The 27012-nt window shown below is 40.2% G+C and overlaps 1 protein-coding gene across 1 annotated transcript in view; it reads left to right on the forward strand.

Annotated features, from left to right (window-relative positions):
- The first annotated feature begins 5668 nt into the window (after positions 1-5668).
- The window catches only part of WLS (Wnt ligand secretion mediator), a 99925-nt gene continuing 78581 nt past the window's right edge, over positions 5669-27012 (forward strand). The window contains exon 1 of the mRNA XM_004483695.4: positions 5669-6090. Within this exon, the coding sequence (XP_004483752.1) occupies positions 5985-6090 (106 nt within the window). The 5' untranslated portion in view covers positions 5669-5984. The remainder of the gene's footprint in view (positions 6091-27012) is intronic.

The following is a 27012-nucleotide window of genomic DNA, read 5'->3' on the forward strand; positions in this document are numbered from 1 at the left end:
TGGTATCTGTTTGGCCCCATCAGTCCCTTTTCTAAGAAATGAGAAACATCAGTCTCAAAGAATGAAATTTTTCCAAGTTCATTTGTATATCAAAAAGACTTGTAACTGGGATTGAATACATCTGATATCTTAAATGCATGAGGAATGCAAAAGAAAAGATGAAATGGAAGTCTGGAGGGTAGGTGCTGATGTGTAAAAAGGAAGGGGGTAGAGGGCATTTGTTCAACAATTTCATCTAGAGATCAGGTTCAGGTGTCAGTCTTCTGAGCCCTGGGCTTTGATTGGTTCCTACCCAAGGTTCGTGTGTCAAAGGAGGTGCCAGAAGAGGTCTTGAATTTCCATACAAAATAAGACAATGAGGCCCAAAGACAGAAGGGAAGGGTGGTTTGGTTTGAGGAAAAAAAAGAATAAGCATTTTAAAAGAAGATGTGATTTAAATAGATATACATATATATATTTCTTTACACTGAGTGAACGTGACACTAAATAATAGAGTGTGAACCCATAGTGCCTACTCACATTCATAGGTACTGATTATGAGAAAATAGGAACAACCGGGAGCCACAGGGATGCCTTTTATGGAGAAAAGCTATTTAGCAGAATGCAAAGCTTTAGAGTGAGATTATTACTTATGTTAGGTCTCTCTGAGAAGTAAATTGGATGTTTAAGGAGGTATGTTCAATGATTTTAGAACTCTACATTCCATTTAGTGCAATAACAATGATATGCTGCCCTTGGCTTCCACAGGGGGCTTTCTCAGCTGTAGGCACTGAGCCCTCCTCGGGCAAAGAGCTGTGCTGGGCCGTGAGGGAGACAAAGGCCCAGGTCACGCTTGTCTTGTTTCTAAGGCGCTCGCAAGGAAGTTGGGGAGGCAACACACCACATATATGGATATATGTGCTAGAAACAGCCTAGCATACATGTGCCAGGTAGGAACAGAGTTAGTAAAGGCTTTATGGGAGTTGTGGGGGGTGGGGGGGGGGGGGCATTTTGTAGTTAGTCTACCTGATACTCCTTTATTCAAACATTCATTCATTCAGTCATAAATATTCATTGAACATCAAGACCTTCTAGATGTCAAATGCTTTGAATGAATTAGTGGATAAGTCAGGATCTTTTATTTGAAGTGTATTGAAATGGAATTGGGATGAATGGTTTCTGTTGGAGGAGTTGGATCATTGGATCATACCCTTAGATCCTCCCTGTCTTTGGGGCAAACTACCTTATCACCCAAGAAAAGCATTTCCCTAGTGGTGAGGAAGAGTTTTAGTAGAGAATTTTTCAGTAAAGTTCACTGACTCTTGTTCAGACTTTGAGACTGGGTGCAGCCTTAGCACCCTTGTCAAGTAGAGTTAAACCACACAGACTTCTCCTAAAACATATTTTTTAAAAAATCCTAACATGATAAAATGATGGGACTGAGGATTATCAACAATCAATTGAACTAGTTTTTATATTAGTTGTTGATTTCCCTTAAGGGTCCCTAAATACCATAATAATAATGATAATAACAGTTCTATTTTGCAAGAACGCCAAGAGATAAATACTATGTTTATCACTTTTTAATAGATGAGGAAACTGAGCCTCAAAGTATGTAACTGTGTATCAGCCCTTGACTATACATAGCAAAAGATGGAGCCAAGGAGAAGATGCTAGATCTAGCTTCCTCACTCTGCTCTTTTCTACTGGTCTATATTGACTCCTTTGATAATTAGAGGCTAACAGTTATTTTTAATATTTAAAAAGACCTATTGGGAATCAGATGTGGCTCAAGTGATTGGACTCCCATCTACCATATGGGAGGTCCAGGGTTCGATGCCCAGGGCCTCCTGGTGAAGGCAAGCTGACCTACATAGTGAGCTGGCACACACGGAGACCTGGCACAGCAAGATGACGCGAGATAAAGAGACACAGTGGAAAGGCAATAAGAGATGCAGCAGACCAGGGAGCTGAGGTGGTGCAAGAGATCGAGGGCCCCTCTCCCACTCTGGAAGGTCCTAGGATTGGTTCTCAGTGTCACCTAAGGAGAAGACAAGCCGACACAGAAGAATACAGAGCAAATGGACACAGAAAGCAGACAGTGAGCCCAAAAACAATGGGGGGCAGGGAAGAGGGGATAAGTAAATCTTAAAAAAAAAATTGTTATATTAAAATTTAATTTTTTAAAGCAGTGCATAGTGATGAATTCAATAGACATTTCCCACTACCCCCTAACTCCATTTTGCAATACTGGTAATCTCATGCAAGTTAGAGCACTGATTAGTAATTAGAAATGTTTCTTTTTAATTAAAATGGGTAAACAAATGAATTGATTATAATAAATGCTCTTTCAAAATAGAGGATCACCTTGGTGGGGAACCAATTATTTATTCCAAGCCTTTCATCTCCATTTGAGGAAACTGGAACATAATGAGTTGGAGTTACTGTGAAGAGATGCATTTGAGAGTGAAACATGTGGGTTATTGTAGAAGTTGATAGAAAAATGAATCAAGATGTTCATTAATCTTAGACAAAGAAATCAATTCAACTAGACAAGGCATTTAGGGAGAGTAATACAATTTTTTAGGGGGAGTAATATAATTTTTTAGGGGGAATAATACAATTTTATTGAAGTATATCATTCATACATCAACATAAAAAACAATAAGTATATGGTAAAAGTTGTGAATTTATAAAACAAACATGCATGTCATCATACAGGGCTCCCATACATCACCTCACCATCAATACCTTACATCATTGTGAAAATTTTGTTACAAACTATGAAAGAGCACAATCAAAATATTATTACTAACTATTGCCCATATCTTACATTTGGTGTCTTTTCCCCAACCCACTCGATTACTAACACCCTATATTAGTATTCTACATTTGTTATAGTTCATGAGGGAACATTCTCATATTTGTCCTGTCAACCACAGTCCATCTTCCACCATTGGAATGCCTGCATTATACAGCTCCATGTTTTGTATAATCCATTCAAAGCGTACACTCAGTGGCTTTCATTTTCATCACAGAGTTGTGCTATCATCATCTCAGTCAATTTTAGAACGTTTTCATTTCTCCAAAAGGAAAAATCCCATAATGAGACATTTCTTATGGGCACAAGGCATTTCTAATTCACACTTGAAATGTATGGGACACCATCTCTTTTTTCTTAAATAGTAAAATGTAATATCAAATGGAGAATAAATCTTGATATTGAATCCTATTGAGCTTACTTTAAAAATATCTTTTGGTTCTAAACAGAAATTCTAACCCGAAGGCATCATTATTATTCAAATGTGTGGAAGCCAGCAGCTTGCTGAGATGAGAAAACAGAATGTGGAGTTCACTAGCTGCAGAGGTGAGAAGGGCATACTCACTCCTTTTTTTTTTTTTTTTAATGCTCTGGAAATCTACCCCTAACAAAAATAAAATGTTCCCCTTTTAACCACATTTAAATATATAATTCAATGCTGCTAATCATGTTTCCAAAGTTGTGCTACCGTCTCTATCATCCATTACCAAAACTTTTCCATCAATCCATACAGATTAGGTTGTATATATGTACTAGAATAAAAATTTTTTTAAAAAACAACATAGGCCTGTATCACACAAACAGTGGGCCCTATTGTAAATGAAGGACTGTAGTTACTAGTACAAGTATAAAAAAGGTTCTTACGTGAATTCTAACAAATGCACCACACCAACGCAAGGTATTTATAATAGGACGGTATGTAGGAACACTATATTTTATACATGATTTTTTTCTGTAAACCTACAAATTATCTTATAAGAAAGGAAGAAAAGAAGGGAAGGAGGGAGGGAGGGAAGGAAGGAAGAAAGGAAGGGAGGGAGGGAGGAAGAAAGATGTAAGTTTCTGAAATGGCAAAGACTCCCACAATGGTCTATCTTATGTTTGGGTCCTGGCTAAGTACTTCTGACCACTATTGTCCACGACAGTTCCCCCTTCTTCTGATTTGATTAGTCACTATTCAGCAAATAACTAGACTGGGGGACTCCTTCAGGGCAAGAGCAAGTATCTTGACATCTTGATTTCCTTGGTGCTTAGAAAAGAAAGTATGAAACACATACAGGACACAGTGACTGTTGGATAAAGTGTTGAGTTAAAAAAGGAATAAATAGCAATTATACCCCCAGAAATGTTAAGAACTGTTACATGCCAAGGAAATAGTCTTTTTAAATAAACAAATAAATTTTATTGATACATATTAATAAAGAGTAGAGTTCATCCAAAGTGTACAATCCATGGTATTTGGTATAATCACATAGTTGTGCATCCATCACTTCAATCTTATTAGAACATTCTCATTACTCCATTAATAAAAAGAAAAAAAATGACAAACAAGAAAATTCTTCACTTCTCAATCTCTGCTTTCCCTGCTGTACATAGCTGCTATTTCTGGCTATTCTTGAACATTTATTTATTTATTCAGCAGTTTTACTTAGATATATTCACATACCATACAACGTAGGAGAGAGAGTTTTATATATATCACATTTGGTACCTGTCCTTTAGAAGAATCTAGTCTAGTTGGAGACTAGAAGAGAACACCTCTATTAAGTGTAAGCTGCATGACAACTTCTGTGGTCTATTGGGCAACACTGTAAGTGGTCAGTTTATGAAATATGAAAAACCAGGCCCAGGATCTAGACTTAATAGAGCAAGAAATCTCTAACGAGCACCACTCCCACCCCCAAGTGAAGTATAAATACCTCCTCAAAGAGAGACAACAAACATTGCAACCTAATATGTGTACCATCTAAATCAAATAAGGTCTCTTTTGGGCTTTTGAAATGCAAACAGTGGGCTTGCTTTCACATTCACTTATTTATTCTACAGAAGTTTACCGAGCGCCTACTAGAGCTAGAACTTAGTTAGGCATCGTGTTGGGGGGCGGGGCGGAGGGGGGGGGAGCAGAGACAGGTGGGACAGAGATGACTAAAACTCGGTCCCTATCTACCAGGCTTTTTCAGCTCATTGGTGGAGACCAATGTGTACCTACAAGTCCTTACAATGTGAATACAGGCTCGTAGGGGCTCAGTTCCCTGAGATATTACAAGAAGATGGCGTGGAAAATTAGAAAGACTTTGCAAATGAGATGATTTTTGAACCTTTTAAGGCTAGAGCCAGGGTCAAGGTTCTAGAACTCCATTGGGGTGGGGGATAATGTGGTGATGAACAGTGGTCTGATTTGGCTGGAGGGCAGGTTCCCCAAGGGGCGCAGTGGGGGGATCTGACTGGGTACATGCCCCATTACTGAGGCTGGGACCAGGCAGGAGGAAGACGAGCTAATACTTGATTCTGCATCTCTGCGCTTGGACCTAAGCATCTATTAGGCAAAACTCACTTCCTTTCTCCTAGAGAGAATGCTAGCAGTTGCGGGTGGGGGTGGGGGCCATTTCCTAAAGTCAATGTGTAAGTTAAACGCTTATGAAGCAACCCACGGGTGATTTAAATCTCGCACTTAAAGAACAGAAAAAGAAACCTGTGAGAGGCGGGGTAGGGAGAACCCACTCACAACAACCACCTCCACATCATACCAGCTCCTGGCGGGACAGGGTGCCTGCCAGAACCAGGAGCTGGACGCCGCCGACCGTAGCTCCGAACTGGAGGGCAAGGGGGAGAGGAAGAGAGGGAGGGAGGGAGGGAGGAAGGAAGCGCGAGAGGGAGGGAGGGAGGAAGAAAGGGAGGGAGGCGGCGTCATGTGATTCGCTTCCCTGCTCCTTTAAGCGTCCACAGGCGGCGGAGCGGCCACAATCACAGCTCCGGGCACTGGGGGAGCCCGAGCCGGCTGTGCCGGGAAAATCCGTGCGGGCTCTTTGCGTCCCGGTCCCATCCTCGCAGCGCTCCCGGCACCCCAGAAGTTTTGCAACGCCGGGAGAGAGGGCGAGAGAGGAGGGAGAGTGAGAGGGGAGGGAGCAAAAAGCACACCCTAAAACATTTATTTTAAGGAGAAAAGAAAAAGGGGGACGCAAAAATGGCTGGGGCAATTATAGAAAACATGAGCACCAAGAAGCTGTGCATTGTTGGTGGGATTCTGCTCGTGTTCCAAATCATCGCCTTTCTGGTGGGAGGCTTGATTGGTAAGTGCGAGAGCTGCAAACTTTTCTCCTTTTCTCTCTTTTCTGGCCCCTTCCCTCTTTGCCTCTTGGACTACTTGTTACTGTATCACTGCCTTGCTTCTATGATCTAATTAGTCCGGCTATTGTGCTTAAGAAAGCAGAGCTCCATGGGGCTCCGTAGGGCACAATCCAGTCTAGTGGCAAAGAGAAAAGGAGGGGGAAAAGTTTTGGCCTAGTTTCAGTATCCACTTGAAAGGAAGGAGGGGGGGCGGGGGTGGGAATCTTAAGCATGGCGACGGATCGGACGAGGAAGCGCTTGGTTACAAAGTTGATTCCTTGCCCCCCCCCCCCCCCGCCCTGCTTTTTCCCGCGTTCCCCCCTTTTCCTCTCTGTTCCCTTCCAATCAGCTCCCGGAGGGCAACGTAATCGACCTTATTAGGAACAACAGAAGAGTCGGGGAACTGCGCCTGGCGCAAGCGGGAGCCGGTTACAGGGTTGTGTCGTTGCATGTGTAAATGCTTTTGGTTGTCTCTGCTAAGGGGGTCGGGTTTGCATTTTGAGTCCCTACCTTCGCGCCCTCCGCTCCCGCTCCTCCCTCCCGCCTTGGCCTCAGACTAGTCGGAGCTGTGGACTGGGAGACGGGATGGGGTGGGGCGCGGTGGGAGAAAGTCTTTGGCTGGCGCCGAGGGAAGTTGGAAAGGTCGGAGGGGAAAAGCGTATCCGAAAGGTGTTGCTTTTGGCCGCCTGCCCTTTCGTGAATCTCCCCTCCCCCCACTTCTTAGAGCCCTAAGAGCCTGAGCGCCTGAAGCCCCTGGTCCTCCCTCAACACCTAGAGTCCCCGCTTCCCTCCGCACGCTGCAACCCGGTGCAGTTGACAGCTCCCGGCCCCGGCCGCGGTGCCCGCCCTGGAAGACGTCCTCTGGCGAGGACCTCCTTAGCCGCTCCGAGCCGAAGAGGCTTCTGGATGATGAAGACTGTAGAACGGACTTTCCACTCGGAAAAAACTCGCTTCCTCTCCCTGCCTCTGCATGCTCTCCTTTTCCACCTCCATCCATCCTCCCCACCTCTCCACACACTGGCGATCGCCCTTTCCCTCCCTCCCTCCCCCAAGATTTAGGAGCTCTCGGCACAAACTTCACTGCAAACTTTGCAGCCAGCGCGGGTGCAAGGTTCAGCTTCCTTACTTTGCGGCTTTGCTAAACTTTGCGGAGTGGAGCTAGTCCACTGAGGGACGTTCTCCGGGCGTCCCTTTGCGAGAGCCCGCGCGACGTGGGCAGGAGAGCGGTGCTGGTACGCGAGCTGCGACGCGGCGAGAGCTGCACGGGCTTGGGCACCTTGAGTCGTGTGCGTGGCGTTTTGTTTCCAGACTTGGGCTTAAGGAACAAATTAAAGGGTGTCTGGTACAGAAAAATCACTGTAACATCAAGTTAATTGTCTTAAACAAAGGAGTGCGAGAAGCTTCCCCAAGAACAATTTCAGGAGGAGATCCTGCCTTTCTTTCTGTGTGTTGTGTGTATGTATCCACAAAGCAGAAAGGGGTTCAGAGTTTTCTAAGCGCGGGTCCTCAACACCTTGTTCTTTATTTTCTTGGAATCCTCACCATCGACACAGACACTCACACACACACATCCTGACCGGTTTGGCTTTCGTGTTGCAAGCTCCTGTTTGGCTACGTGCAATCTCCATGTTTCCCTGTATTTGATTTTTCCGAAGCTCTTAATACCTCTTCTGCTGGGAGCTGAAGGCAAGCCTTCCCTGTGCCCTCACAGTGATTATGCAGCGGTTACAATTACACCTCTTGTCTCCCTTGATGAGCAGTTGCAGCTAGATGCCATTGGATCTTGTGTGATTTCAGTGGCAGACCATAATTAAAATTTCTTGCACCTTGTGCTTTCAGAATTAAATTGGCCTATTATCCCTGTCTGACCTTCATCCTCTTTGAGGTTTTTGCACAAGCAGTGAACCATTATAGAGTTCCCTGGTGTTTGCTGGTGTTTCTTTTTTCTAAAGCTGATCTCTTAGCTTCGAAGAGCCCATTATCCATTGTAGGTTTCTTAGGGCACTTCAGGAACTAGATTAATTTCTGGAATTGTCATGCTGTGGAGAAGGTCCGTGGACACCTGTGAATGGCTGCTGGACGTGAGAGGTGCTATAGGGTCAGAAGAGTTCAAACATGGTTCCTCTGGAGTAAGAGGTGCTGGGGTTTGTTTTGACTTAGAACTTGGTTAATAACCCAAACTTGATAACAACCTCAAAAAGTCGGTGAGAAGTCTTACCTATAACTATATTTACCATAATAGATTGCTTCAGAGCCAACTTTTCTTGAAAAAGATAAATATCTATGTATAACAATTCTTTACGGTAATTAATATAAATTTACTGCCTAGTTCCTTTCCCTCTTCAGTGGAGAAGGCTACATCCCTAGTTCTAGTCTGAAGACTGAGCAGATCAGTCACTTTGAAAGTGACTTAGCCTTTATCAGAGTAACTTTTTGCTCTTCATATCAAATCTAGGAACTTGGGTATGTTACAAGCCCCCGAAGTAGGGGGAAAAATCAGCAAAAGGTAAGCAATGTGTTTTTCACCAGACTTTCTTAAGCTGGAAAGCAGATGAAACTGAGCAAAGAATCAATCAGTACTTCAGCCACTTGGGCAAGAGGAATCAATAGTTGAAGGAACTGTTTGTAGGTTGAAAGTAAAGTTCAGAAACCTCCTTCTCCACTCTTCCCAGTGAGAACCTCCACTGCTCAACACCTCTGCTATTTAAGAAGTCAGGTTGTGAAGTGTTTTTCTAATACATTTACAGTAGGTCAAGTGAGAAAGTTAAATTTTCTCTGTTAACCAGCCATAAAATAGGCTTTTTTTTTTTTTTTTTCCCCCCTAAATCACTGTCCTTCACCCCTGATGAAAGTAAACATGTCAGCTTGGGAAGGAGAAGATCTAAATGGCAAAGTTCCTGATTGTACGGACACATATACACACAACAATAATAAAACAAAACCCAAACAAATGACAAACCATGTGCCAGAAAGTGACTGGGTAAGTTAGCTTAAAAGACAGGCTTCCACCTCCACATTGGTAGATTAATGAGTTTAAGGTTCCTTTCAGTTCTAAAATTGTATGACTTTCAAAACTTAGAGAGTTTTATATGATATTGAGACTGGTGAGGTTTTTTAAAAAAGATTTTTATGTCAATAAAGTTTAACAAAGAAAACAGTATATAATATTTCTTCCTCAAAAAGCTCAAAAGGTCATAGGCAGGCTTCTTTCCCATTGGAGACTGCTGGGTTTTTGCAACCCTCTAGAATTAGTGGAGAAAATTTAAACATTAGACATTAAACAAGTAGGAGGGATTATGGTTTGACTTAGCTAATTTAAATATTCTTTAATGTCATCATACTGCTAAATCTGTAATGGAATTTTGCAAAATGGCTCTGGAAAGCAATATATTATATGGTAGAATTTGAGATATTTAAAAATTCACTGACTTATGCCATGCTTTTGTAAAGTTTTTGATTGATTATAAAATCAGGCATCTAATTGTTTCCTTTTTTAAAAAAAAGATTTATTTCTCCCCAATACCTCACTGTTTGCACCCGCTGTGTCTGTTCATCTTCCTTGTTTCTTTAGGAGGCACCAGGAACCAAACCTGGGACCTCCGATGTGGGAGAGAGGTACCTAACTGCTTGAGCTATCTCCATTCCATGCTTTGTTGTGTCTGTTATCATGTTTTTCTTCTTCTGTCTCTTATTGTGTCAGCTTGCCACACCTGCCCATAGCACCAGCTCACTACCTTCTTTAGGAGGCACCAGGAACTGAACCAGGAACTTCCCATGTCATAGGCAGGAACTCAATAGCTTGAGCAACATCCGCTTCCCTAATTGTTAATTATTCCCAGTGCTACCGACAAGAATGCAAGTGGACACAGAAGAACACACAGCAAATGGACACAGAGAGCAGACAACAGGGGGGGAGGGGTGCGAAATAAATAAAAAATAAATCTTTAAATCTTTATCCTCCTTAAAAGTAAGCCTACAGAAAATTTAAAAAATAATTTTCCATTGATTTCTTGTTTAGTGGATTTAGTTCATGGAGAGGCACCTGCAGGAATGGTTGAGGGGGTGGGGAAGGAGACCATGTATCCTGAAACGAGTTCAGACTTAAAATCATGAACTTGAATCCCTGGCACATTATATGTAATTTACTCAGCCTTAAATTAGTCATGTATGAGGGTATAATGGTTGAGAAAGCAGGTCACTATTCTCACCTCTTCTAAAACTATTAACTTACGAAGATTAGGACTGAATGAATAGAAAATTACTGCATTGTTTTAAGTATACCATAAATGAGAATGTCCCAAAGATAGATGCCAAATAAGTGCCAGCCAATCACCAATTATTTCTTTAGGAAAGATTCTTCTCTTTCTTTCAACAGTTCACTTACGTGAGTGGCCTTTTAAAATTTTTTTCAATATGGAGGCCACAGAATGCATAAAATCAATTTTCTCAATTTTATGGATTTATCAACTGTCTTTTCATTATATAGCTTATAGCATTTTGCAGTTATTTAAATGGGAACTTTTGATGGCCTTGATTATAGTTCATTCATGTAAGTTTTATTTCTGCTACTGTTGTTTACTTGGAGAGTTGCAGAATTTTAAGAAATTAACTAAAATTACAGTTGTGCATAGTATATATGAGTTTGCCCCCCAATGCATTATGTTTTAATCTTTCTGTGGTGCTAATTATATGTTAACATATATTAATCATGCAATTGTTTATATTCTGTACAGTTTGAAGATCACTGGTGATGAGTGAAAAGCCCAAATTAGCTTTTGGTTGATGTTAGCTCACATTTTTCTATTTTTGATTCTGTTTTCTAAAGTTTCATATCTGACTCAAACCGTGTCGTTTCTCTTTGTTAGCTACTAGAAGTATCTAATGTGGTTTGTAAGAGTGCTGTGCAACCTCACAAATTCTTCTTGCAAAAGTTTAAGATAAATTTTTAGTAATCCAAGTCACATTATTTAACTTTATAAAATGAAACTGCATGGTTATTGCAACAAAACCATGCTTGTATTAATAATCTCTAATCATTCTTTCATCTAATCATTCTTTTGGTACAGCCTGTCTAGCCTGCTATTGGAACTTTCTTTTTAACCTACTAAAAATGAGGAACATTTCTTCGAAATAATAGTGTTATGCATGGCTTTGTGAGGTTTTCAAGTCTCTTGCTGCTTTAGCTAGTTGACATTTTTAAATAAATTTGGCCTTTAGAATTTTCTATACATACAGACTGAGAAAGGTATTCTGACCTTCTCTTCCTTATAAAAGTGTTTCAATGGAGATTTAGAATTTAGAATTTGCTGAGATTGTATGAAGGTCCTTAGATTTAGTGCACTTGTGTGCTACTTGTCTAATTTGCAAAGTATTTCTTAGACTACTGTGTGTGCCCAGATTAGGGCCATAATTACTGACTGGGGGTTAGGAAAGAGGGAAGTTGGAACTTGGATCTACTAGGTTAGAAGAGCATTAAGAAATCCAAGATCCACAAGTAAAAGATTTCTTTAGATGAGTTTTCTTAGCATGAAGATAGCTGTCATTATTGAGATTGAGAGAACATGTGAAATTAGAAGTTTTGCTAATTATACCATCAGATAATTATATTAATATTTCATATCGAAATTAGAATGTTAAAATATGAATAATGTGTAATATTGAATGTGTATTGTGTAACCTGACATCTAATTTTTTTAAAAAGAATTATTTATTTATTTATTCCTTCCCACCCCCTTGTTGTTTGCACTTGCTGTGTCTGTCTTCCTTGTTTCTTTAGGAGGCACTGAGAGCTGAACCCAGGACCTCCGATGTGGGAGGGAGGTCCCTAATTGCTTGAGCCACCTCTGCTCCCTGCTTGGTTATCTCTCTCATTATGTTTTTCTTTCCTGTGTCTCTTGTTGCATCATCCTTTTGTGTCAGCTCACTGCACCTGCCTGTTGCATCAGCTTCCCGTCTTCTTTAGGAAGCACAGGTAACCTCTGATCCCTGCTTTATTAGGACCTCATTATGTTTTTTCTTCTTGTGTCTCTTGTTGCATCATCTCGTTGCATCAGCCTGCACTGCTTGCCCATTATGCCAGTTCTCTGTCTTTGTTAGGAGGCACTGGGAACCGAACCAGGGACCTCCCATGTGGTAGGCAGGAGTTCAGTTGCTTGAGCCACAACTGCTTCCCAACATCTAATTTAATTCATACAAAAGCCCCATCAAATTGGTGTTATTGTATTCATTTTACATAGAAGTAAACCCAGGAGCAGAAAGGTCTAGTAAAACTGCTAAAAATTATCTAACTGGTAAGAATCAAAGCTAAGATTGAACTCAATCTGACATGAGAGCCAGAATTCTCAACCTCTAGTGTTCCTCTACCCTACCACCCCAAACCTTGTTTTTTAGGTCTAAATAAAAATGGTTTGAATGCAGCATGACATAATGAGTAACACTAAAAATGCAACTAATTTCTCATTTTTAATCACTGGGGAACATTACAAGGGAAAAGAAAATATGATGATAAATGAAACAGAGTCCAGCTGTACTTAACAAAGTAGTGCCTTGCCAAGGCTAGGGGAGGACACCTTCTTTGAGAAGTTTGGGTATGCCAGTCCAACCAGTTCTTTACAAGTTCCAACCAAAGCCCCTACCTGTAAGAATCATCCAATTGGCTGAGTAGCCCAATTCATTAATCATACAGTGTTTAAGATTCTGCTACTTTACAGAAGATTACTCAATTTTATTTTCTCTGGTTAGTGGTTTTAACATGATTATACGGTTCTTTTTTTTTTTTTTTTTTTTTCTGTTTTTTTTTTTTTTTAATAGCAGCCATTCAAGAGGGTGTGAAATGGTATCTCATTGTGGTTTTTTTTTTTTTTTTTTTTTTAATTTTTTTATTTTTTATTGACTTTGTAATAATACTACATTAAAAATATATATGTGAGGTCCCATTCAACCCCACCCCCCCACCCCCCCTCTCCCCCCCCCCAGCAACACTCGTTCCCATCATCATGACACATCCATTGGATTTGGTAAGTACATCTTTGGGCACCTCTGCACCTCATAGTCAATGGTCCACATCATGGCCCATACTCTCCTCCATTCCATCCAGTGGGCCCTGTGAGGATTTACAATGTCCGGTGATTACCTCTGAAGCACCATCCATGATTATACGGTTCTTTAAGTCAAAATTTTTCAAAGGAAGAAGGGAGGAGAGAACTGAAGCTGGAAAGGATTTTAGAGGGTGTGAATTGGCAATGATGGTGAAGCAATAGAGAAAAGCCTCTTACTGGAAGTTGAAAATTCTGTTCTCCAAAGGATAATTTTTGTTTATACATACTCATATATAAAAAGGTGTTCCAAATGAGAGGCTCTGAGGAGTAGCCATGCAGATACCAGGAGTAGGTATATTTTGTTCTTAGGAAAAAAGTGCTGATGGATTTGGAGCCCATCATTCTGGTGGAGTCTCTGAAACAGGGGTTCTTAACCTTTTTTGTTCCGTGGACCCCTGTGCCAGGCAGGTGAAAACCACAGACCCCTTACTAAGTCCACACTGTACTGTGTATTATTTAATAAATATATCACTCTTGCAACAACACGTCCCCACAAAAATAATGCTTTTTGTAGGGGTCCCGAAATAATGCGCAGGGCTCAAGCCACTTTGCTAGGGAGGATCAGTGTGTGCAGAGAGGTGAGGGTGTGGTCAGCCACGTCAGTACCTACAAGTAAGCAGAAAGGAGGCAATGTCCTGATAAGAAGAAACTCTAAGAAAACCCTCCTCAAAGAACTTCATGCCTGATAGCCCCTGCTCTGAGAACAATGACCTAGTTAACTGGTTTAAATAAAGCTTGTGGTGCCAGCCGGGGGCCTTGGCTTTGCCATCAGCTAGCCCTGGCCCACCTGGCCCTCTCTAATCTTGTCGTTGTCTTTGTGTGTCTTTCTTCAGCTCCTGTCGCCTCCCCTCCAGTTCTCAGTTCACCCATGCAGATCGCAGCACTTTTAAAAATTTAAATTCAAGCTCACTGACCTCTTGTTAAGAACCCCTGCTCTAAAAAATGTTGGAGGAGGGGGAGCAAGAAGACATGATACGATTGTGCGTGTTTACTGAGGTCTTATTTCTTCTCTTAAATGTTATAGTGGTGGACTTATAGACAATCTTCCAGATATTGATGGTTCCCAGAGAAAGTGCCCTGATAGAGATGGGGAATCAGGTGAAGAAGAGCCGTCCAGGCATTGAAATTCTCAAACTTGGTGATGAAAAGCTTTTCCAAAGTTCCTTTTCAGAATAGGGCTGATCTGAAAGGATTGTTAAATTATAGAAAAGGAAGTCTCATATATTTTACAATAGAAAAAGATACTAATATTCTTTAGCCTTTTACTACCATCTCTCCTTCCTGTACCCCTCACATTCCATCCCTATTTCATAGGGGGGCAAAAGCAATAATCAGATTGTTACTGGTACTACGATCTATTGCTTTTGGAGGATTTACTGGGTGACTATGGAAAGCACTTGACGTGTGTTGGTTTATTTAAGGCTCATAAAAAAACCCAGAAAAACAGGTACTGTTACTTTCTCCAATTTTCAGAAGAATCTGAGGCTCGTTGAAGGAACTTTTCTGAGCTTACAGAAATAGTAACTAAGAGCTGGGACTGAAGCCCATGCTGCATTAATGACTCCTAAGCCTAATGCCACTGTCCTCTGGGGCATTGTCCCTTCAATGTCCGTGGACCTTTCCATGTCCATGGGTCCAGTGAGACAGATTAAATGGATGACAAAAGCTTAGTCTCCCCACTTTCTGCTTTTATCCCTTTTCCAAGCCTCGCATTCTCACCTCTGCATGGTTACTAACTGCTAACATGCTTACTTCCTAAACCAGGGATCTGAACTCCTAATATATATTAACTACTCATACTAGTCGTTGTAAACATTGACTGGTGCTGGCTGGGGAGGGTAGAACCTGAGAAAATCACACCCCTACTTCCCCCCAAAAGAAATTGTTACACAGGATAAATCAGGTTAAAATGAACAGCCTTGAGGAAAGAAGCAAAGGGTGGCTGATAGTTGTATCTGAAGACTTTTCAAAAGGACTGTCCCACTGAATGTTGTCTGACATGGTAGGTCCTCAATGCAGTTACTGAATGGAGGGGAGGGGAGCATGAGTGTGACAAAGGGAGTAAATGTGGATTCAAGGTGGATGAGAAAAACTAAGGCCTTTATAAAGAAATTAGAGCATCTCTTTGGAACACAGCTTGTGCCTAAATTTCTAAAACCTACTTTCAATGTTACCCTCTCTCTCGCAAACTGAGCTGCTGTTTCTATCCACTATGCCTGTTTCAATACTGGGCCTCTTTCCCCTTACGCCTTCATTCTATTACTATTCCCTGGCAAAGGGGGTGTTCTTTCTTCACTGGCCCACAGGAATTATAGGATCTTTTTTAACTTCTGATTAATTCTCTGAGTTAATTCAGAGGCTCTATCCACAACTATAAATTTCCAAGAGAGCAGACGTAATTGAAAGAAGGAGGCCAAGTTATTATATTTATTTTGGCAGGGCATTATGATTTTTCTTTCGAAAAAAGGTATGGATCTGTAAATGGTTTACCCGGTCCATTCCTCTCTACCCGCCCTCCCAAGCTCTCCAGGTTAATAAGGCTGAGCTCATGAGAACTAGTTGGGAGCTAGTTAACTGCTGCCTTGGTCCTGGCTGACTCTCCCCCCCCCAAAAAAAGAGCTCTTGTCCTTAGGGCAGCTTCATGTAGTGGAGAGAAACTTGACTAGGACTCTGTAGGCAATCTGTGGTCTCAGTCATCTCAAACAGGTGACAAAAGCTCTTTGCTGCCTCCTCAGTTGTGATGTGGAACAGAGTTCTCCTACCTCATGGACAGTTAAATATCTCTGGGATATAACCTCTGAAGGCCACATGCCTCACCATTATTGAGCCCGCCAGAGATGTGATTTCCATAGGACTTTTGACTGAAACCATCTGCTCAACCTCCTATCCGTTTCTCCTGCTTTTCTTTCTCTGTTTCTGAGTCTTAAATCTATAGGAACTTAAACATGGCGCTGTTTATTATCCATTCTTTTTTCTTCCTTGTGCCACTACCACTTTGTCAAACACTTTCAGATTCAGGCTATAGCAGTGACTTCAGTCTATGGATCAGTTGAGGCAGAAGGAATGGGAATGACCCAAAGCATTACTCAGTTTGTGTGTGAAAGTGCAGGGAGGTCATCCTGCTTTCTGAGATTAATTCCCATATTATAATCGAGTGTCTCAATGAGCCTTTTGAACACTTTAGATATTACTATTGTTGCCAAGAACTAGTGAATAAGCAGACAGGTCCAAATTGTTTTCCTAAAGTATACACATTTTATTCCCAAGAGAACCCCTCATGCTTTTACTTGGGGTCTCTGTATGTACATTGGCTTTATACACAATTTTAACGAAGTTCTGTTATTTTCTAAACGCACAACAGTTGTAACAAGTTGCCACAGGAACTCACTGGCATCTAAGAGAAATAGGAGTGAGTAGCAGCACGACAGAGGGAGGGAATGTATTAAAAGTCACCCTCCAGAATAAGAATGCCCAGGATTCTGGGGTCTCTGGGATTGTTACAGGGAAGTTATTTCATTTATCAGCCCTCTTTGGCTGCATTATTATATTATAGGCTAGTATAATAATTGATTCCACTTTAATGCTGGGCGATTTTATTACTTTCCCTGAGAGCAGCTATTTGAGTCCCCTGTATCCATACACTTTGGTGTTATTTGGCCTGAATGGAAGTTATGGTGCTTATCAGCATTAAATTGTACAGACGAAAAGGCTTTGGAGACCACCTTGTCCTACCTCATTTTAGGAGGAATCAGAAGCCGAGGAAAGGGAAGTGATTCAGTTCATACAATCAGAGGCAGAGCCATGGCTTGGAATCAGGTTCTAATGCCTGCCAGAGCTCCAAAGATAGATCTTCTTTTGAGCTTGAACACGAAGAACATCTGATTTCTGTCTGAGGCCACAGAGTTAATGTGCAGAAAATTCCCAACTTGAGGTTCTTACAGCTCTATTAACTTTTCTGTTACTTGAAAATAAAATAGCAATAACTTTAATTCTTTTCCCACTTGCCTTTGTATACTTAATATTCTTAGCTCATCTCTTGCAGAGCAACAGAATTATATACGGCGTTAGGTTGTTCTGTGTGGATTTTAAAGAACACCCCAGAATTAAACACACAACTAAATTCTTGCCTTGCTTGCTAAGGGTGTGGTACATTCCCTTCCTCCTGCCTGGGGAAATTTTGTAAATTTAAAACTCTTAAAAACACAAACACACAACTCAATATGGTCCTTACTATCCAATCCAAAGACAGTCCATGCATTTAGCTTCATCAGTCTGAGACTTCCTTTGACTAAAAATCTGTGACTAGCTTTTGTGCTTTTGGGAATGTTTGTGGCAGGCATAATTCTGAATTTATAGTGGGCTCGAGGGAAGGCAATATAGACCTATTATTTTTCAGTCTGATATATAAAATAACTGACAAAGTTCCTCATCTGTAGTCTCCACCATTTCTTCACTTTGAAGGTAATTGCAGCAGAGAATTCATATTGCCAAAATATGGCTTAAAATATTGAGGGCCCCAGCCTTTGTGATGGAAAAGCAATTTTTTTTGTGATTCCAGAGGTTCAAATATTATGCTGTCAACTCTTCCTCTTTTGCCTTTCTCTTTGTTGAAGCTGAGCAGAGAGTCACAAAGCGTCGAGTTTTTCTGCACTATCTGATTGCCAAGAAGCCTGTCTTGCTGTCTTTAGCTGTAAAGAATCTTGACTTTTAAGTCTCTATTTAACATGATGCCTTCAGGAGATCGCAACCAAAGAGTTGGGTTCCGTGTTTTGTTAAATGCAGCCCTCTTTCAAGGCAGCTCAGGCCTCTTTGAGGTCCTGTTCCTTTTACTCTGGTTCTTATATATTTTATCTGCTCTCATTTAGGTTGTAACTTGCTGGAGAGCAGAATACGTCAAAAGTGGAAAAGACAAGTCCTCACATTCCTTTCTTTTTTCTTCTGTGTAGCTAGTTCTGGCTTGTATGAAATAGGCTCCTGGTTTAGCCCTTGCATGCCTGGGCTAAGGGAAGATATAGATAAGATTTTCTACTTAGGCTTTCAAAAGACTGTATCTCAGACTTTGCTCTTTTACAACACCCACTTCTATTTTAAAAAGGATCAGCTTCTTTAGACTTGTCAGGGGTGGTAGGGTTTGGCTGTGACAGGCTACTGTGGAGCCTCCAACACTCTTTTATGCAAACCCTCTCTTCACTGATTTTACAGAATTTGCAGGTCCTTGGCATACTCCTGTTAAATCCCCAGCACCATTCTTTTAACATGCCTGAACAGAGCAGAGTCGTCTCAGTGGCGTAAGAGAAACAGGATAATTTGTAGACGGCTGGATATTTTTAAGATTTAAAAGACCCTGGGGTCACCTTTCAATTAGCTTTTTTTTTTTTAACAGCAAAAGAATTCCCCCATTATCTTCCTCCCCTCCCCACCCAACCTGTTATAAAAAAGAGAGCAAATACAGTTTAGGGGAAGTTGAGCAGCCTCTTTGGGAGTTGGACAAAATCAAGATTAGTATGTATATAAGGCAGCAATATCTCTGACCAGGATTTAGGTTAGGTACAGATAACACTCTGTCTATGAGAAGTTATTAACTCTCCCTGAATCTCGCTTTAAAATAACTCACCCCACTAAGCAGTATTTTTATAGTAATTTTGATCTGTTGATAAGTTAGGCTTATAGGATTCCTAGAACATAGTCGCTCTACAAAATAACATGGTGTTGGCTCAAGGTTTTCCATGTGACACTTCTGCTCTATGACAGACTTACTGAGTCTTCCATTCAAAAAGATCAGATTTCTAACTGATAGCATTGGTTTTATGGTTGATTGGGTGGGTATAATCTAGTTTGTTATCTGTTTGTAATCTCCAAGTTGGCTTTGTAAACTGGACAAACCATTTATATGCTGTGATCCTCAATTTCCCCATCTAAAATTTCTGGTTCACAGGGAAGTTGTAGGTTTAAATGGGAGAATATCAATCTATGCTAGCCTCTTCCCTGAAGTAGGAGTTGTCACTAATTACTTTTTTAAAGCCTTCTTCTTAGGCCTGATCCATGCTAGCTAACCATCTAAGAAGCATGACATTCACATGTTTTGTAAATTAGAGTGATTAACTTCTTTTTGATTCAGTTATTGGTAGTTTTCACCAAGGTTTAATTTGAATTTTAAATGTTTTCTCATTTTAAATGCTAGGCTCCCTTTCATGGCAGCTTATAGCATAAAGCCCAGGTGGCAAGATTTTTAAATGGATATCACTCATTTCATAGAAGAGAAATATTCTATCCATGGATGCTGCAAAGCGAATCCCAGTTGTTCTGTTTTACATTACAAAATTGGAGTCATCATCCATTGGGAAATTTTTTTTTTCCTCCTAGACATAACATAAATGGTAAAGACCTTTGAAAGTCAAGTCTTATAAAATATTAACTACTTCTGAAACATTAACTAGGATCATCGTGCTGTATATTATAAGAAATTATAAACAGAAATAATGATTAAAATATAAGCCCTGTAAGATTATAAGAAACATGGGAGGAAGAGTGGTCTAATTTGCTCACTTTTATCTGCAGTGGCAACCAGAGTAGTGCAGTGCAGGTACACAATAATATTTGTTGAATAAATGAGTAGATAAATACCTTGCATTTTGGACCCATTGCAATGGTAGATAAAATGCTTCAACCTTAAGGTCTGCCCTAAGATTGTTAACATTATATTCTGAGTTATTCTTTTATAATTTAAATGAGATTATTCGCTTGAGTTTAAAGAATTGTATCATCTTCTCTGTAGTGTTTTGGAATGGAGTCATCTCACTGATTAGATTAGCAAAATTGTATAATTTTTGGAGTTGGAAAGGGACCGTCTCCCATTATAAGGGAAACTAAGGTTCACAGGGGGGCACAATGAGAAAATAAGGTTTGAACGGAGGTTCCTGATCACCAGTGGAGTGTTTCTGTTACTTACGCCTGCTGTTAATGCTAACTAATGTGTCTAGTCTATATGTTTATAAAGGAAGAGAATTGGCTGTGGCTAGTTGTCTATACTGGTAAAGCTTAGGAGAAGGACGTACACACACAAGTACATGCCTTTCCAAATTTTGGCTATTAGAATGATAATGGAATTTTGTGTTTTATTGTCTTTAAGAAGTAAACGTGTTTCTTATGTTCATTGAGGTCTATTTTGAAGTGACTTAATTTCTATAAACTTTTAAAGATGGAAAACTCACCTTTTAAAGTTTCCCTTGTAAGGATTTGCCAGATTTCTTTATCGTTGTTCTTAGAGATCAGTAATGTATTTATGATGTCAGTTTTCATAACTGTCCTTGACAGGAAAGCATAATAAGTACAAACAACCACCTCTGCATTCCATTGTGTTCTGCTTGTGGATCTGGAGTGGGAATTAATTCATCCGTACATACCTTGAGGTTCCTTCAAAGTACTGAAACGTACTGTGCTAAATATGTGCCTGTGGGCAAGAGCCAGGCCTGTTGACTTGGGTGTGAGCCAGGTGGAGATGGGTGAACCGAGATTTCAGAAGCAGTGTAAGCTGAAAGGGAAGGAAGCTAAAAACAAGGAGAAAGCTGTACAAAAGCTGGGCTTGGCGTTCTCTTAGCCTAACTTTCCAGCTGAGGATGGAGTAATGGAGAGGGCGCACAGAGCTGGCACAGAGTTCGGGGAGAGAGAGGTGGTGATGGAAAGAAAACAGGCACAGGAAGGGGGATGGAGTTCTTCCTAGCCTCTTAGCCTGAGTCTTCTAAGTCATCATGAATTCCTTCCCTCTAAAACAGGGCACTGTTTGTTGTTGTTATGAACTTATCCAGTCCTCTAACAGCTGTATAAAATCATACCGGAAATGGAGTTTGGTGTTGTAAATGTAAGCAGGAAATTTGGGGTCAGAAAAACTAGATTCTAACCCTTGCTCTATCACTTGTTGGCTGAGTGGCCTTGAACAAATGATAAATGATCTAATCTGAGAGCCTACATTATCTCATCTCTCAAATGGGTAAACTTGGAGTCATAAAGCTGGATGTTGTCTTCTGATTTTGCTGTGAGGGTTAAATGAGATAATGTGTTGAAAAGGCCTCAATACAGTGCCTGGCAAACAGTAAACATGTAGGAAACATTAGGTACTATTTTATTATTATTATTATTTTTTGAGGTACCGGACGGGGTTGAACCCAGGACCTTGCATGGAAAAGCTGGCAGTCAACCACTGAGCCACATTGGCTCCCTGAGTTGTTTTTTTCCTTTGTTTGCTTGTTGTTGTTTTTTTTTTTTTTTTGCTTTTAGGAGGTACTGTATGTAACCGGGGGCCTCCCATGTGGGAAGCTGGTGTTCAACTCTTGAGCCTTACCTGTAGTCTCATTCTTTTAACCCAGAAATTAGTTCCTGGAAGTAAATCACCCAAGGGTCCTTTGGGAGGCTGACATGGAAGGTTCTACACTTAGTTCAGAGAGAGGTAGATGGGTTCCAGACTTGGGTATATATTTCTTGTTTGATTTAAACTCTAGTGACTGGGACAGATATATTTTTGTCCCTTCCTAATTTTTATTTATTTTTAATAAGGAAATAATGATGCTAAAGGAATTTTTAAAAATCCTCCTGAAATCTGCCATTCTGATACAAAAATTCTATGTTAATTTTTTATTCCTTCACCTTTTGTGACTAAATACTTCCACGTTTTCATAAAAGAAATGTAAAAGCCAAGTTGGCAGAGGCTCAGAAGTTTATGTTTATGCTGCTTCTACCAATTGCATGTTTATTTTGGAAATTCAGCAGTCCTCCTTTCCTCCTCCAAAACTCCTCTCTAATACTTAAGTCAATATTGCTTGTTTAGTCATTGAACCACGGGAAATTCATTTTCAAAATCTGCTTAATTGCTGTGAGACTTTTAATTTGTTCTGGATGATGGTGCTAATGTCTGGGAACTGGGACTGAAGCCCTCCAAAGCTGTTAATTCAAGCAGCCGTTGTGCCCTTGCCGTGCCTAATGAAGGAGGGACAACCAGATCCCTCTCACAAAGAGGCTAGGTCCCTCCTGACCACCTTGTCAAAGATCAATAAGAGGGGCCTCACAGTTAGGTGGAACACTTCAGGCAAATTACCAGGGTGTCAGTCTACATTATCCAAAGACCTAGGTTGGGCTTCACCAAGTAATTATTCAGTAGGTTTTATGTAAGACTCCAGAATTTTGAGTCATGCGTTTTGTGTACATGTGTTCACTCCTGCTAATCTGCAAAATTCTTTAATCATTGAGTTTCTGTTGTGGTTCTGTCTATAATCTGTAAGATCATAAACATCACCCCTAGACTATTGATATTCCCGTTAACCAGTGAAGTTTTCCATGGCGAGACTGGTGAAAGCTTGCTCTGTCCTCATGATAAATTAGCTTGTTTATTCCTCTTCTGCTTATTTCTATCCTGCTGTTGGTTAGTGTAATGAAGCAGAAGTCCATTGTGTATGTTCATTGGGTAGCAATCCTCTGGCACCAAAGGGGGTAATTGAGTAGAAAGGCGAATGCTGTTGGTGCATGGGAGAAGTTAACACCACATGAGGTCACCAGGCTTCAAGCTTTAATCAATGTAGACACAATGCAATTGAGATTTTGAAAAGGGTTTGTTTATAGTGTGAGAGCAAGGGTCAGTAGTTAATTTGAAATGCTGTAGGTGTGTTTTCCTTGAACCAAGAAGGTACAGAGCATGTGTCATGGAGGATTGTAAATATCCTCAATGGAGGGATGTAATTGGGATGGGGGTTGAAAAAGGGAGGGCATTTAAGAATTTCAGTGTAAAAAAAAAAAAAGAACTTTAGTGTAGTAATTATTGTTTCATCCATGCTTTATTTAAACTTTTACGATTCTTCAAAATGAGAAAAGACTGTAGAAGAAACACTATATAAATCCACAGTCTAGAGGCAGAAATTTCTTTAGACTAAGGCATGGCCCTACCAAAAAACAAAACAAAATCAACATTTTTTAAGCAGTGCTTTCCTTTGGGAAAATATCAGTAGGGCTATATAATATATATATAGCTATTAGCTGACACTATGTACCTATTCTAATAGAATGCTTATTCTCGGAAGTTTACATCTTTTAGGAATTTTAATTGTTAGAACTTGAAGGAGATAATATGAAAATCATTAACCTCTCCTTAGTCATACTAATGCCCTTTTCCACTTTTCAGGACTCCAGTCTATAGGAGACTTGTTCGTCTTCTTTTTGGATTATCTTTGGCATCCCTATCCCCATTTCCACTTATTTAATTACCTAAATTTCAACAGCTAGAAACATCAAGCTTTTATAATCCCTGTCTGGTCAGTTTGAAAGTAGAGAGGGACCTGCTCTTTTAGTGTGGGGTAGATTTGCAGGCAAACAACTGGTTTTCAAAAATGACTGCTGAAAAAGAACTTTGGAAGTTATAGAGGAATGAAAGGCATGACATGGGCTGTTGAGTGCTTTGTTGCACGTGTGTTAAATCTGGATGATGAATTGATATTCCTGATATCTATTCCTGATGTATTCCTTTTCTCCATCTTCAAAGCACCTTCATAGCTATCACCTCATTTGATCTTATCAATAATACCCTGAGATAGCCCAGTCCACCAGGGACATTTTTTTTTTCAGAGGTACCAGGATTGAAACCTGGACCTTGTCCATGGGAAGCAAGCACTCAAACCACTGAGCTACACCGACTTTCTCTTTCTCATTTACATTTTGAAGTTATGGAAATCAAGATAGAGAATAACTGAGTTTGTGGTGAGTTTTCATTGGGAAAGTAGTAGATTTGTTAGTGGTGGGAAGAACTCTGGGGATTTGAAAATTAATTGCTACTTGATAGGATGAAGAATTGGAAAAAAGCTTAGTTTTTAATATGGAATTATTTGTTATACAAGTCATTGTATATTAACCAAGTGTTACTTTTGGGGGACTATCTTTCAGGACAAGGAAATGCCATCTGTAGCCCATCTTCATCACCTTCTCCCATGCTGCACTCAACCGTTCCCATAAATAATTATTAAACAAATATATAAATTATCTCTCTTTGAAGGAATAACACATTTTAGCCTACCAAGGGTGCCCGGATGTTTTGGTCTTTCCCTTAGGCAAAATCTGGGTCTTTAGAACACTATGGTAAATCTTAAATAAGGAGTTAGGGAGTGTCTAGGAGATGAGGATGAAACAAATTTACTAGATTTGTCTAGTGAGTGATGCTGTGGCCACTGCCTTAACTCTATTAACTCATCCATGGTGTACCTTTCTCCCTTATTTAAGGTATGCTGATAAGTGTGCATGGGAAGTGTCAGCATGATATCTCATAGATTTACCATAATTAAATTACCTCCTATTAAATTGTTGATTAAATTGAATTATTTCCAATTATCTAACATTTATGTTATTTCCAATTTGGGAGTGTTATTATAAACAGTAGTAGGAGAACCTTCTTTGTAGTTAAATTCATATGTGTGACTTTATTTCCTTAGCAATTTCACTGTGAATTTATCTTAGTTTAAAAGGCATGCCTATTTTTAAAGATTTTGATGTTATTTGCCAACTTGTCCTTTAGATAATTGATAGCCATCATATACTTCATTAGTCAGGTCTGGGAGTGTCCATCTCCCTGAATCTTAGCCAGTACTAGGCATTATTTTTGTTTAAAATTTTTTTTTTACAATCTGTGATTAAAACATGGTATCTTATTATTTTAATTGACTTTTTTTTTTATTACAAATGAGGGTAAACATTTTTACATGCTCACTGGCTATTTGTAGTCTTTGTGTCTTACCTAGATTTTTTCTTTCCTTTAGTATACTATTTTCAAAACTAATCGTCCCTGTAATGCAAGTTGTTGGAGATTAGAGGAAGAAGGAGGACTTACTGGGAAGGACAATTGTTAGTTTTTGGCAGCCCAGCATCCAACCTATTTCTTGAAGTAGCAAGACCCTGAGTTTTCTTTGCAATACTTATTCTTCCCTACTCTAAGTCTATGTGGTATAAGAGGAGCTTCACCTCCTTCTCCAATGAACACAACCAAACTAAGTGCTGGCTGCAGTGGACACATGCTCTAAGTTAGTCTAATCAGTGTGAATTCTGAGACTTGTGTGGCAGCAACCAGGAAGAGGCTTTCTCCCTTTTTCCTACTAAATTGGAATGTAGAGAAAATGGACCTGCAACTGCTAGAGTCCTTCCAATGAAGCTTGAGAATGAAGTGAATACAACAACTTAAGGAAGGATTTACGAACTGTAAATAACTGAAATCTGAGACACAAATTGATTTTCTAAACAAGCCATTACCTGAAGACTACTTTGTCTATGGACATTTTTCAGTTTTCCATCATTGACTGACTGACTGAACTTTTGCTCAGGAACTTTGAGCAACGTTTCCTGTCTCTTGCACCTTTAAGAGAACAGACTGATGCACTTAATATGTCTTCATTTTAGGGAAAGATAAATCTTGATGGAGGCTACCGCTGTATTGCAGAGGTGTATTTGGAGGATTTAGACATTTTTGATGGCATAGGTCTTTTTTAACAAATAGTAAATAAAATCAAGTGTTGAACCAAACTTTGTCAGGCACAACTCTGCCAACTAGCGTAGTGTGTCCATGTGTCCAAGTGTCTGTGTGTGCATGTGTGTGCAGGGACCACTGTAGGGTATAACAGTGGCTGGCAAAGATCATTCTCGGCAATTCCTGGAACTCGGTCCAGCTGTCAGCTTTGAAGTAAAGCTCGTTGCAACACATGCTCCTGCTAGGCTGGATGTCTGTGTGAAATGGATGGCAACAGGGTGTCCAGGCAGCTGAAATGAGGTTCTTGAAGGCAAAGGAGAAGCTTTAATGACTATAAGCAGAGCAGTATTTCTGGGGGTGGCTGGGAAACTTCAGTAGATATTAAGTTGACTTGTTGCTTCTTCAGGCCATCTGGGAGTCTGTGAAAGAGAGTGAGGAATGAGCCAGCACACGTTCATTACTACAGTCCCTGAACTAGGTTAGCCATGGACTTTAGGAAGAGTGCACTGTGGCCTTTGCCTTTGAGGAACTTAAATTTGATTGACGAGGCAAGATCAATAAGATAAAACAATGTATTGTTAAGGGATAAGCTGGGTGAAATTTACTGAGTTTTTGTTCAGGTATCAGGGTTTGACCTGGGCCTGGAAGTATAGAGAAATCATTTGAAGCAAGATGTGCATAATTCAAGACAAGAGTCTCCTAATTCAAGGCTCTGAATTAAAATTGAGCTTAATAGAAACAAATCCATGAGCCGAATATCAAGAGTACTGGTTCTAGCTCCATCTGCCTCCTTGGACATATACTTAATCCTTAATGCTTCTTTTGCCTTATCTTTTTTGCTACGAGGATCTGATAATGCTTTCCTTTCTCTACCAACACTTAGAGTTGTTGTGGGAGAAGATTGACTTTTTTGTTATTATTCTTACTTTGGCACATTAAAAACAAAGAGGCCTGTCTCTCTCCTCCAAGCCAAATATGCTCTTCTTTCCCCTACCATTTCTTTTGTTGTTGTTGTTGTTAAAGGCACTCAAATTAAATCCTGAGTCTTATAGGTTATCCACAGATTGGAAACTTGTCATAGATGATGACTGAAGTTTCTCTTAACACTTTACTAAATCATGTGAACTATAGAGGGACAGAAAATATAAAAATCTTCTCCTCTGTGGTGTTATGTGAAGAGAGTGCTGAATGTGAAATTAGAGTTGAGATCCCAGCCAGGGCCTCTTCCACTCCTACTGTGAGACCTTAACTTGCTTTTTAGTAGCTCACCTGTAATCTATACTAGAAACTGTAGGTTTAAG

This window comes from Dasypus novemcinctus, chromosome 9 (genome assembly GCF_030445035.2).
Source record: "Dasypus novemcinctus isolate mDasNov1 chromosome 9, mDasNov1.1.hap2, whole genome shotgun sequence".
Lineage (NCBI taxonomy): Eukaryota > Metazoa > Chordata > Mammalia > Cingulata > Dasypodidae > Dasypus > Dasypus novemcinctus.